This window comes from Anarrhichthys ocellatus, unplaced genomic scaffold, assembly GCF_004355925.1.
Source record: "Anarrhichthys ocellatus isolate YVR2014 unplaced genomic scaffold, GSC_Weel_1.0 scaffold12, whole genome shotgun sequence".
Lineage (NCBI taxonomy): Eukaryota > Metazoa > Chordata > Actinopteri > Perciformes > Anarhichadidae > Anarrhichthys > Anarrhichthys ocellatus.
Genome location: NW_022280042.1, coordinates 1,458,665 through 1,472,413, shown reverse-complemented (window position 1 = coordinate 1,472,413; position 13,749 = coordinate 1,458,665). Strand labels below are relative to the sequence as shown.

The window sequence follows — 13,749 nt, the reverse complement described above, 5'->3', positions numbered from 1 at the left end:
ACCTCAACCAAACCTAACCTAACCTCAACCAAACCTAACTAAACCTAGCCTAACCTCAACCAAACCTAACTAAACCTAGCCTAACCTCAACCTAACCTAACTAAATCTAACCTAACCTCAACCTAACCTAACCTCAACCAAACCTAGCCTAACCTCAACCAAACCTAACCTCAACCTAACCTAACTTAACCTAACTTAACCTCAACCTAACCTAACCTAACTTAACCTAACTTAAACTCAACCTAACTTAACCTCAACCAAACCTAACTTAACCTAACTTAACCTCAACCTAACTTAACCTCAACCAAACCTAACCTCAACCGGCCTTAACCTAAACCACACATAACTAAACCTGAACCAAACCTGTGAGAGGAAACTGTAGCACTTGGAGGTTTGTTTTGGTGATGATTTGGAAAGGTTCTGTTAAATTAAAATCATACTTCAAAAAGAGGTATGGCTAAACGTGTTTAATAGACTGACAGGTGTCTCAGCCTATCACAGTCAGCAGGCTTGTCACACCTCGGGCTTCCTCCTCTTTGCCCAAACATAGATTTGAATAGTCTGCAGGGTGAATATTAAAGGTAGCTGCACAGAGGACTTCCTACTGGATCTGATCTGGTGTAGTTTGGCCCGATGCGGTGTGCAGTCATACAATCCAGTGTGCTGTTCTCTGAAGGAGGTGCAGGTCCAGGAGGAGGTGAGCAGAGAGCAGCAGGTCAGTGTGTGCAGACAGGGAGCAGAGCAGGAGCTCACTCTGCTCCTCAGCCCAGGACTGGAGGCTCAGCAGCTCACTGTGCAGGATGGTGAGCATGCACGCACACACACACACACACACACACACACACGCCATGTTTGTTTATTTAGAGAATGGCTGTAGTAGTGGAAAAAGTGTGTGCCAAAAGTGCAGTGTTTGGATAAAGCTGAGGACCCAACCAGAGATGGAATGTTGGAGTCCTGATGACAGCTGATCATTAATAACATCATGTGAAGTTAAAGCTGGTCAGTGGTGGAAGATGTATTATATTATCTATTACTGGTGAAAGTACCACAGTGTTGAAATACTCTATTACAAGAAAAAGCTCTGCATTCAAATGTAGAGAAATATAAATTGTACCTGAATATTAAAAACTAAATGTATGATGCAGAGTGTTCTATCATTAAATATCATACCATTGGATGATTAGGTTTTAGCTGCTCAACATGGAGCTAACTTTAACTCCTGCATAACAGTGTATCATGTTTTATACAATGGTCATTAATCTCCATCTTAACCAGTAATTGTGTAAGTATCAATTAATTATGGAGACCTGAATGTCTTGAATAAAAATGTGTGAAATAAGTGAAACATGTATAAAGAACCCTCTATGGTTCTAGTTAGCACCTTTATTTCTGGTGTCTCAGATATCGGTTCCTGTGTGGTTTAATTAAAGCAATATGTTTTCAGCCAACAGAGCATCAGTCTTCCAGCTCACTGTTTCCAAGGAGATGGACTGCTGCCAGGTCGGAGGACAGTCCTTCCTGGTTACCGTCGGCAAACAGAGTCTCCTGCTGCAGTTCACAACTCCAACTGGTTTGTACATACCTGCTTAAGTTCACACTGCTTATGATCCTGGGGTTCAGGACTTTAACCTAAAACATCATGTCCTCTCTGACTCTCCAGATATGAAGAACTTCCAGCGGTTATTGAAGAGAGGGGATGATGAAGAGACTAGGAAAGGTTGCACAGAAGGAGATGAGAGGGGAAACAAGGATGTAGAGAGAGGCCAAACAAGACATCCAAGTACTGAAAATGGCTCTACACAGGATTACCAGGTAGACTCAGTAGTTCTGACTTTGCAGGTGTAGGTATAAAGAGATACTTGAAAAAGAACTTCAAACTGTTCATTGTTGTGTGTTTAGTTCCACAGCTGTCTGTCCCAGCATCAGAACCTGCTTCAGGACTACCTGAGGATCACCACCTACCAGAGAGCCATTCTACTCAATGAGAGTGACTTCAGAGACAAGGTGACAGCGTGTGTTCACATGTTCCCCAAGACACACATCAAACTCCATCCAATTCACTTATAGAGGCGTAAAGTTATGCATAATTAATGACGTTGCTCAGTGTCTACTTGTGCTAAATGACATCGTTGAATCTTTCCGGTCAGTACGTTACAAACAAGCCTTTTTTTCGCGAGCCAAAATTAGCATGCCAATTATTATCACATTAAACATGAACTACTGATGCACCTTGATAATCAAGCCAGCTAGCTTCTTTTTTTTTTAGGCCTAGCTCCTCCATAGCTCCACCCTGTCGTCCAAATGTGGTCACTTTTGGTGAAAAAAAAAAAAACAACAACCAAGAAGGCGACGACCAAAATGCCAAACCTGAGGCTTCAAACCGGCAGTCCACGAACCAATGGGGGACGTCAAGAGGACTACGTCCACTTGTTTAAACAGTCTATGGGACAAAGCTGTACTACATTTTTCCGTACACACCATTTGGGGTTCAGCATACTGAAAGATCGTTCAATCAGCCAACCCTCCAAACAATGGTCTACCTTACTATAATACTATGTCACCTAAAAGAAACAGGTCATAGGTCGTGAACCTCAGTCAGACGAGGAGACGTGTTGTAAACAGGTTAGTGGTCACAAGTTATTTGTGATGTAACAGTAAGTTACCATCACAGTTTACAGACCCACTTCCTGCTTCAACTGCTATTTGTTCTAGTGATGTCACCATGTTCCCACATCTCCCAGAGAACAGTTACTCTGGTGAGTATAATGTGATAATATGTCATAGGAATAATGGCAAAACTTTAAAAATATGACCCAATTTGTGATAAACTAAAATTTTCATTTTAGTTTTTCCATTAAAAAAACACTTTGGGGAAAATGGAACCAGAATGTAAGCTAATATAATTAGCAAATAAACCAACCAACAGTAGCTGCTGATACTACATGAATCCAGCTCTGCTTTTGTGTGGATAAAAGTGGTTTTATCCACACAGATACACTGAAGTACTGGTTGTATGAGGGTTAGTGTTTCTTGTTGTTGGACCTTATCATAATAATGTTGTCATGCTACTTTAGTGACTACACTATCATCATAACCCACAGAAATGATGACCAAAAGTACAAAAAGACTTGGAATGATCATTTAAAATACTTCCTGCAGTTCAATGCTTCCAAAATAAAGAAATGTAGAAAATAAATGATGGGGGGCGGGGCCTAGTGGTCTACGACTCATACCAGCTAACAGCAACCTCCCCGCTTCAAATCTCTCAGAGACGCATGTCGTATATGTTTTGGGAGTGCATATGTATTTAGTTTGTTCTAACCAGCCCTCCCTTTCTCTTCCTGTCTCTGTAGGTGGTTCTGGATGTGTGTTGTGGTTCTGGAATTCTGTCTTTCTTTGCAGTCCAGGCAGGAGCCACCAGAGTGTATGCTGTTGAGTCCAACCCGATGGCCAAGTACACACAGGTCATCCTCCATCTTTGTCATTATAATGTCACCTTCATGATGGCGTAAGCTCTAAAGCTCACATGCTTTAAAACTCTGCAGGAAATACACTTTGACTGAATCTCCCATGCAGATTTTTGGAGAGCAATATTATGTGTCTGCTGGCCTTGATAGAATCTAAAAGGAAACCACAGCAACGCACTAAACGCACTCTCACACACATAGAGTACATACATCACATGCAGAGCGTGGCATACTAGGGAGTTAATGGGTTGCAGCAACATCTGGCCTGATGTTCAGAAGGATATGGGCTGCAGCAGACAGATGCTGCTGCACACAGTACTGGGTTGTACCTGCCTTCATAGGAATATTAAACATTAACATGGAGTCAGGTTTGCCTGCTCCACAGCAGGTAATCTGATGGAGTCCAAAAAGACGGTTTGAATGGATTTCTATACTTCTAGTTTTCTTTTTCCAAAGATAATCCACAGAACTGTCCCCTGTTTTTATTGGAAAGTCTTTCTGAAGAGTTTTCGATTCTGTGGACACCACAAACTCAATGATTTTGACCTCTAATGTATTGGGGTGGAAATCTCAGAGAAAGATCTCTCGAAAAGTGAACAAATGGAACGAATGGTTTATGAATTTAAAAATGTTCCCATAGACAACAATGCGTGTCGTCAGAGCACACCTACGCTTGAAATGATCGTGCTTTGTTCTCAAAGTGTTCTGAATTGGCTCCCACTTAAATTCCTGCCTCTGACTGGCTTCTTCTCCATGGCAACGGCAATGACGGAGGCACTTGACCATTGTAATATTTTGAGCAATCAACCATGCCAAAATGATGGACGAAGCTTAAAAATTGTCCAGAATACAAAACCGACAGGATTGCTTCATTATCTGGGAGACTTCTGTGTTTCTATGTTAAGCACCATAGAGGATAAATGAACTCTATGGCAGCAGCATCCGAAGAAGATAACGTGGTGTTTCTTCTTCATCTTTTACTGAACTCATCGATGTTGGCAGTGAAGAGAGCATAGAACGGCTTCAGTTCCCCGTCAGAAGGGTAACACGGTGACAATATTCCGAATATTCCAACATTGAAACGGATATTCTTCTTAGAAGAATCTTCTTCGGTGTCTAAAATACGTTTTGCTGCTGCCCCCCCCCCCCCCCCGCCCACAGCAGTACATGGCTTTGCTCCAGTGCTGGTCTGTTCCTCCAAACTAGGGAAGTGCCAACCTAGTTCAGGTAAAACACAGACTGTGGATAAGTACCTAAAAACTATCCCTTTAAAGGGAAAATTCACCCTGTTTCATGTGGATGTCTAATCAGTGCTGATGGTAAATGTCATCCACTGAAGAAATACATTCTCTAGTGCTGCTTTATTGACAGAGAAAGCTGATCTCTCCTGCTGCCGCTTGTGCCCACAAGTACCAGGATGCACTGCACACCAATGGTGTTTTTACTTCTACAGAAAGAACTCGCAAAACGTCAACGAGGAAAATATTCTTACACCTAACCCGACACCTGCAGCTCTCACTCCTTCTGAGTCTGAATGTAAGAGTCAGCCAAAACGCTGTAAAGTCTATATTGTAAAATCTACTCTTTAAATATATACTCTGAAGTCTACACTGTAAAATCTACACTTTAAATCTACAATGTAACAAATCCTTGTCCATAAGATCCTCTACACTCATATTTTGGGATGCCATTTTCGCTGTTGGAAACAAGAACAAGCAGGAGAACAAGGATGTTTTTCAGCGGCATTGCGCCCCACAGACACCAGAACTGGAGCGTCCCTCTTTTGTTCTTTAGGATGATAAGTCAGTCACTGTCATGCCGCTGGTATACGGAAAGAACAGCAGATTTTGCAGCCGCGCCCCAGAGACACAGAGAACATTAGTAACACCTGCAGGCGTGTTTCACACTAAATAGCCAACTCGGATAGGTAGAGATGAGGTTAAAAATCAGTGAATTGTCAGTGAAGGAAGTTGTATTCTGATTGGGCTCTTATTCAGATAATTACTGTAATTAACGGCTCTGTGTGAACAGCTAATCATGTGTCATTTAAATAAAAGGATGGAATTACTGGCTGGTTGTAGTGGTAAGATTGGTGTTTGGCACAAATAACAGCAACTGGAAACCTGAAATGACTTCCCTCTCCAGATGTTCATCGCTGTAGGTCTGGTTGTCCAACAATGAGACATTTCCTGCCTTCTCCATACAGCGTGGTCCAATGTATTTGTCATGGTCTTATGGGGGAAATGGGGATGCGTTAGTAGCTATGTTGTCTTACAGTGCACATGTGTCTTTCTCCTGTGCAGATCCTGGTCCAGAATAACTGTCTGTCTGAGCGGATCAGGGTTCTAGAAGGGAAGGTGGAGGAGGTCAGCTGTCCCGACATGGTCGACGTCATTGTCTCTGAGCCAATGGGATACATGCTACTCAATCTAAAACTCATGGAGAGCTTCTTGCATGCCAAAAAATGGCTCAGACCCAATGGTACTCAATGGACTCAATGGACTCAATGAGTAGAGAAACATTCAGGGATGCAGAGGACATAACCTCAGTCACTGTTTACCCAAAGTGTTGACATGACAGTGAATAAAACTAATACATTTTCATTTTAGTACTGATGTAAGTTATTAGGTCCCAATTAAGGTCCCAATCTTGAGGACTGTCTTGTGTAGGGGGCCTATGGTAAACTCTAGTTTGAGGAGGGGAATTACTTGGGACTAGTTTGCATTGACTTGGGTCCTGCTTTGGGACTTACCCGTCATGACTAGGGACAAGTTTGTGATGACTTGGGACTTTCTTTGGGAATTTCCCATGTTGACTCTGCACTTTCAGGTATTGACTTGGGTTTTGACTTGGGACTTGTTGGTAGTGACTTGGCACTTAGAACTAGAATATCCTTTTTTGACCTGGGACAGCTCATTTCTTCCCCAAGGCCCTCAAAGGGGTTACTCCAGCTGTTTACCTCGTCAGTCTAAGCGTCTGCTTGTGTCTCTGACTTTACTTCTGTCTCTGTTTACTGTCACTGTTAGTTTAGCTCTCTGTCTTATTTGCCCTTTATGTGTCTCTCTCTCTCTCTGTCTCCAGGTCTGATGTTTCCCTCCTATGGTGATATTCATCTGGCTCCTTTCAGTGATGAACAGCTTTACTTCGAACACTACGCACGAGCTAGTTTCTGGTCTCACACACACACACACACACACACACACACACACACACACAAGCATGTATAGGCATAAATCCATGCATGAGGACGCAAACACACTGGCTCCCTTTCTTTCCCCCTGTCTCCGTCTCTCTCACAGAGACACACATGTTCCTCAGTCAGCCATGTTTCCTGTTGGGTGTTAAACGCTCGAGTTCAGTCCAGTCCTGACTCATGCAGGGGAACCAAGAAACTGACTGCTATGAGCTTTTGGAGGCCGATAACTTGGGGTTAAAGCTGATGTTATGTGCCATTGATATGATTACATTGTCCTCTCAGTCAGCTGAATGTTTTTGTCTGACAGGAAATGACGCCTAAATGGAGAATAAGTGGTAGGGTTGGCCTGGGCCATTAGTCAAATTTTACAGTACATGCAATTACATTTTTTGCAACCAATGATTATGAAAACAAGATATTCAAGATAAAAAAAGTTAGAAAGATCCCCATCCAACCACAGCGTACAATTGATTGACTACCATGTATAAATCTTCAGGTATATAGAATGTTACTATATTCTATCAAAACAGGATGTTACAGTATCATGCAGAGAGGACCCTGTCAAGAGCCTCATTCAGGCTGAAAAATACAAGTCATCTGTGTAACAGTGAACCAGTATTCTGGCCTGAACAGCTGCTACACCTGGATATAGTGATGCAATGAACATAACCGAGTTCACCAAATGGGATAGACATGGAACCCACAGTGATACACAGACATGAAGATGAGAAGCATTTCTGTTTGACTCACTCATTTGTTTAGTTCCACAGAATATTTCTTCTTCTTCCACAAAAGTGGAAAAGATATATTCTGCTGTATCCATGTTTTCTGGAAAATCTGTGCAAACAATACAACATCTGCTGTACAGTTTGTTTGTGCACAAGTGCATGCAAGCATGCCAGCGTGTGTGTGTGTGTGTGTGTGTGTGTGTGTGTGTGTGTGTGTGTGTGTGTTCGCTGCCATGGTCTGTGCCCTTCACTGCTCCTCCACTATGTGTGAAAGTCAGGCTCATTCAGCCTTGAGGAATGAAGGTAAACTATATACTGATGCAATTAGCAACATTACTGAGGAAAAAACATGAAGTTATTGGTTCATCGACCGTTGCAACATCATCTACGTTACGACCCTCACGTGTGGTCGTTGGCTTTGAGTAGTGACCGAAAGAATGAGATTGTGGAAAAAAGCGGCCAAAGACGGCTTTACTCCTTAAATCTGTGATCACTTCACAGATCGGTGAAATCTGTGAAGTGATTTTAAAGACGGATAAGTTGGTTGCATTCAGGATATGTAACCTTTGATGAGACCTCCAGCATCCCAACAGGAAAAAGTTACCTGAGTCACAGTAATCATCCTCAATATATCCTTCCATCACATACTGTACACAGAGTGGCACTCGGCTAAACGACACGAGAGGCAACTCCTGATAAATCCAACAAACATGTAACAGTATCCACAGGAACCACAGTAACAGCAGAGACTAAAGAATGATTTGATCATTTGTTGAAAAAAGGAATCTGCTCATGAACCTGTGTCAGTTAGCTGACTGACTTCTCTTCTCTCTTCAGGCAGCAGAGAGGCTTCTATGGAGTTAACCTGAGTGCTCTCCACAGTGCTACAATGGAGGAGTTTTTCAGACAGCCGATAGTGGTACGTGTGGCACAACTCGGTAACCTTCAGTGTAAAGAAAGGAAATGTTAGATTTCAAAGTCTGTAAAGACACTAAACAGATGTGTAGAATAATGCAGAGGGCATCTAAAATATTCCCCAGAAGGAAAAATGCCCCAACTCTAAGTATGGCTAAAATACAATAAAACATATGTATATACTGTATATTTAAATTAAATTTCATTTTCAGATTCTTTATTCGTTGTCTGTTTCAGGACTCATTTGATGTTCAGATCCTGATGGCCAGGTCTGTCAAGCACTGCATCAACTTCATGGAGGCTAAAGAAGAAGACTTGCACAGGTTAGATCCATAATCATGATGCATGATGAGGTGTTATCGGTAAAACTGGATTTTAATCAGTGCATTTAGTAACTGTATACACATTTAATGAACACTATAATGCACCACAGATGCTCATCAAGCAATCAGCACTATTCTGATGTCCTTTCATGGTAAACACTTCCTGTTTGTTGAAAGGGGCTTTAGATGCCTCTACTATAATAACGTATTAAGTCCACTAACAACTACAAATGTGTGCTGAATCAGCAGAACATTGAGAGGAAATGAAATGGCGTACTGCCAGAGCTGTTTGATTGACACATGATAGTGAGTCTAGGACCTGTTTGTTTCTTCCAGAATGGAGATTCCCTTTGGGTTCACACTGCTGCAGTCCGGTCTGGTCCATGGACTGGCCTTCTGGTTCGATGTGGCCTATAGAGGATCCAAGTAAGAGATGCACAACAGTTGATCCACAGTGGTCGAAATATGTGAAGAACACACAGACAGACAGACAGAGATGCCTTGCTTTATAAGATGGACTGTACATAAGAAGTGGACGTAGTTGCCCATTAGTTTGTGGATTGCCGCTCTGAAGCCTCAAATTCGACATTTTTGCCGTCACCATCTTGGCTTTTTGTAACAGTGAACAGGAAGTGACCATATTTGGACTGAGAAGTAACGTAGAGACGCCGTATACGGCTCTGGTAGAGACCTGTCAATCACAAGGTAGCCCCGCCCTAAAGCATCCCCTGCTTTGTGGTCTATTTTCTCGTAGACTTCTATACAATCAGACTTATATTTGAAACCAGAGGAGTTTCAAATATAAGTGCTGGCCATTAGAAAGAATGCAAGTTTAAGACACTTACGCATTGGCTTCACTCTTCAGAACCGGAGGCTGGTGCCTGCTTTAGATGTACTAGTGACCCCTCCTCTCCCTCTCTGGGCCTCTGCAGGTCAACAGTGTGGCTCTCCACAGCTCCCACGGAGCCTCTGACCCGCTGGTATCAGGTCAGATGTTTGCTTCAGACGCCGCTCTTCGCCAAGCTGGGACAGACTCTGTCTGGGACGGTCCTGCTGGTCGCCAACGACAGGTACAACTGTACTTCCATCAAGCCCGGTCTTCATAATGTTCCCCCTGAAGATCCTTGAGTGGGACGGGAAACATAGATCGTCTGTCCAGCTTTATAACGGCAGTCTCCTTGCTACTGCAGCATTGTTTGCTTCAGAACAGTTCCAGATCAATCAGTCAATAGTGAACACCCTCATGATTTATGTCTGTGACCTGCGAGTGTAACTTTTTCCACATCCCAGGCAGAGCTATGACATCAACATCACCGCCACAGTTGACCAATCAGGCTTCAGATCTGGAAACGTCCTGGACCTCAAGGACCCCTTCTTCAGGTTACTCCTTTTCCCTCTGATACATCTAACAATAAGACCAGATGCTATTCTATTCACATTGACATGTCAAAGGAAATTCTACTTCATATTGACCGTGGATATGTTGACCCCGTTGGTTTCCTTTGGATTATATACTGTATGTTGTTGCCAGGTTTGAATAAGTCTGACTGGTCCCTCCTGGACTGTTTCAGAAAGCAGGTTTAACAACTCTGAGCCTAACCCTGAACTCTGAGTTTAATAATCCTGAGAAGGAGAACTCTGAGTTTTCGGTTCGAGAGCATCTGATTAGAGTTTATTCCCCCTGAGTTAAGCTCGTGCTTTGTAAAGAAAGAAAGTCATCATCATTGGTGCCATGGTGTTAACAGACCCAGAGTTTAAGTTAACTCTCTTTCATCTCAGGGTTAGTTTTCTTTCTGAAACACATCTTGTAGCCTACTCATCAGCTCCGAGTTGCTTTATGAAACAGGTTGGTTCCGTTTGTTCAGTCCATTCAACACATGCTTGTCTTCCATGAAACAGCCCTCTGGTGAGAAAAACACGAAACATTTGAATGACAAGTGAAACTGTGTGCAGGACTCCATTTTGTTAGAGAGCCGCAGACCGTTGGCCACCAGGAGGTCCAGGCAACGAGGCCTTTCTCCTCCAGGACAACACAGGTGACCCTTGAACTGAGTCAGAGCAAACATGAGCCTCGTGCACGTTATGGAACGACCAAAACATGCACAGAGAACAGCTTCCTGGAGAATCCACTAGAGGGCAGCAAAGTGCCAAAAATAAGATCTACTGTAAAACACCCACCACAAATAAATATACAGATGATGTGGAAATTAAGCACATCTTACATTTTTCATGTCAAATTAAATACTGATTAATTTGAATTTCGTTGAGATAGTACATTAAAAACATGGTCAACATGGCCAAGGGCCGTCCTGCACACATATGATTTGTTTTACTTACTGCAGTATTATTCAAATTCAGTTTACACACTATGTTAATAAGTATGAGATTATTGTTATTATTATTTACCATATGTCTCTCTTTCATCTCAGGAACCTCATCAGGAATCACCAGATGTCACACCTCCACACAAGACAACTGACATTGTTTGTTGTTGTTGTTGTTGTTCTTTAATACAGTTTGTCAACAAAACATCGGTGCTGAATGTAAAGCCCTAACGAATATTAAATGTGACATCCTTTTAGTATGAAGTTCAGATTTTGTATCTGTGTATCATACACATTCATAAACAGACCTCACAATGTGGTTAAAAAACACATAAGCATGTACAAGGAAACTGGAAACTATCATTTCTATAGCAGCAGTTTTCTCTGTGAACATATTTAATATTCCATAATAAAACTTTTCCCTCACAAGCCGTTTTAATGGGATTCATGTTTCTGTTGACACACAGTGTAACGCAGAGCTGTATAGTATACTATACTTTGTAGTTTGGGGCAGAACATTAACTTACTGTGTGGAATGTGTTTAACTACATCACAACAAAAGCACAGAATTATGCTTATTCACTTTTTTTTCAACAACCGAAGGAATAGAAATGTCTATATGTGTGTGTAGTTCCAAATAAATCTGTAGCAGTACTTTGCAATAACTGTGCCTTTAATTTGAAAACAGCACACCGGAAGTGCTATAGTTGTGCTAGCTAGCTAGCTAGCGTGAGCTAACAGTGGCGAGCTCAGGCGTGGTATAAGTCCGCTACAGTACAGTGCTGTAGCCGAGACGTATGTTGCGCCTATGTTTTATCATAGTAATACAATGATAACACAGGGCTCCGTAGTCTGCGCCAAGATGGCAACAACTTTATTCCTCTCAAAACACAGAACACAGTAGCGCATTTTCCCCCTTTCTCTTCTTCCGCTCTAGCCTTCACAGTAAAAGCCCCAGACACATACACTGGAACACTGTTTCCTAGAAAGTTGGAATTTACCAGATGCAACACGTTTGGCCAGTCTTCATCACACTGACGGGTTTTAAATGTGTCATGGTCCCTGTACCAGAGTACATGTCCCATCATGCTTTCAGCACTGGCACAAGTGGACAGAGAAAAGATCCACCAGTGGATCAGCGAGCTGTCCGGTCCAGAGACCAGTGAGAGCGCCCTGCTGGAGCTCAGCACGAAGAGGGAGTCCGCACCCGAGCTGGCTCCCACGCTGTTTACCGTAGCGGACCTGCTGCAGGTGAGTCGGGCCAGTGTTTTCCACCCAACTCGGGTTACACGTGCTGGAGTCCCGCCAGGTTAGACAGGAGAGGCACTTACACACAGTCGGTGCATCTGTCCTCTCAGGCGTTATCCTCCAAAATGAAATATTCTCTACCATTGCTAGGAAATCTATAACATCTACCCATCTCTGATAGAGGAATCATATGCACACAGCTTATTATTTAGACCAGTTCAGCCTCTTCACTTGTTCAGCTTTTTGCATAAACCACAGCTGGTCATGCTCATGAGACTAGTCCTCATATGGCACAATCCCACATGATTTATGTAACATTCTCATTATATTTAGTTTGTGACGCACAGCAACAAAATACATCAGATCTCACAACATGCCATATTGCTTAATTTAATCCATGTCCATATGATTCCCTATAGTTTTATTATCATGGTATTAATGCAGACATACACATTAGAATGTGGATTATATGACACTAATCATGACTCTGAATCTCCTCATTTAAAGGAATGCTTGACCCCAACGTGTTGCCTTGAATTCTTGAAGGAAGTGTAGTTGAGACCAACAGTCTGGAGACAAAACCTCAGACTGCTTCCACAGAGAGGATGTCAAAATGTTCATAGGTCAATATGTTCAGTATATGATATGTACCCCCCCCCCCCAATATTGTGAACCTGTGTGGGCACTTGGAAATGGGGTTCGTCTCCTCTTGTGCAGAGCCAGCGAAGCTCTGCGCCAGTGTCTCCCCGACCAGCTCAACAAAGTCATTCACATGTGTCGCCTCATGCTCTGTAACATATTTACACGTCCACAATAAATTGGTGCTCCACAAGTAACAGCTTGAGCACCCTCCTTCTGCTGCAGTAGCCCTGCCCTCTGTGTTCTTGATCTGAGTATTTCAGTAATGTTCTGGAGACCAGAAGCTGTTTGTACATCAACATTGGCGCCTTCTCCAGCAGTATTATTATAGTATTTAGAATTCTAAGGGTGGTGATGGGCGGTTGAAGCTTTGGGGTGTTCTTTTTATTTGTGCTGAAAAAGAGAGGAACATTATTAATAAATGCATTATCCAAAAGAAAATAAAAAGGTACCATCTTGGTGTAGTTTAGACTCAGTGTCCGCTGTGTCTCATCTCTGATATTTATGTTACATGTTATATAATTAGCTAACCCGTTGTAACAATATGAGGCTTGATTCTGATGCAGGAACCACAGAAGCTGGATGCCTAGTGGGGGTGAGTGGACCTGAGGACAACCCGGAGCTTCATCCCTGTCCTCAGGAGTCACCAGGGGAAGCTTTATGTGTTCTTGGGTTAGTGGGTTGGTGCTCCATTACGAGGAATCAATGGTCCAGTGTTTGGGATTTATAGAATATAGCACTCATAACTATGTTTTCATTAGTGCTGCAGGGATGATGTATTCTTGTTTGCCAACAGGAAGTTATAGAAGACGTCCTAATTAACTTGGTGGGAGGGTGTAGAATGGGCCAGAGAAGAAGCCATTACATTAAGGAGTGGATGTAGTGTAAATGACTTCAGGTCACTTATTG

General features: G+C 42.6%; 2 protein-coding genes across 2 annotated transcripts in view; both read left to right on the top strand.

The window, feature by feature from the left end:
• The window catches only part of LOC116386128 (histone-arginine methyltransferase CARM1-like), a 3,998-nt gene extending 1,786 nt beyond the window's left edge, over positions 1 to 2,212 (top strand). The window contains exons 2-5 of the mRNA XM_031852130.1: positions 677 to 803; positions 1,445 to 1,570; positions 1,661 to 1,812; positions 1,900 to 2,212. Of these exons, the coding sequence (XP_031707990.1) occupies positions 677 to 803; positions 1,445 to 1,570; positions 1,661 to 1,812; positions 1,900 to 2,067 (573 nt within the window). The 3' untranslated portion in view covers positions 2,068 to 2,212. The remainder of the gene's footprint in view (positions 1 to 676; positions 804 to 1,444; positions 1,571 to 1,660; positions 1,813 to 1,899) is intronic.
• A 502-nt stretch (positions 2,213 to 2,714) lies between these two features.
• Positions 2,715 to 11,412, top strand: LOC116386127 (histone-arginine methyltransferase CARM1-like). Its single transcript, XM_031852129.1, has 11 exons — positions 2,715 to 2,756; positions 3,354 to 3,464; positions 5,771 to 5,948; positions 6,549 to 6,639; positions 8,229 to 8,310; positions 8,544 to 8,629; positions 8,966 to 9,055; positions 9,562 to 9,699; positions 9,920 to 10,009; positions 10,583 to 10,665; positions 11,059 to 11,412. The coding sequence occupies exons 1-10, from the start codon at positions 2,715 to 2,717 to the stop codon at positions 10,596 to 10,598; spliced, it is 924 nt and encodes a 307-aa protein (XP_031707989.1). The 3' UTR covers positions 10,599 to 10,665; positions 11,059 to 11,412.
• Positions 11,413 to 13,749: the final 2,337 nt, after the last annotated feature.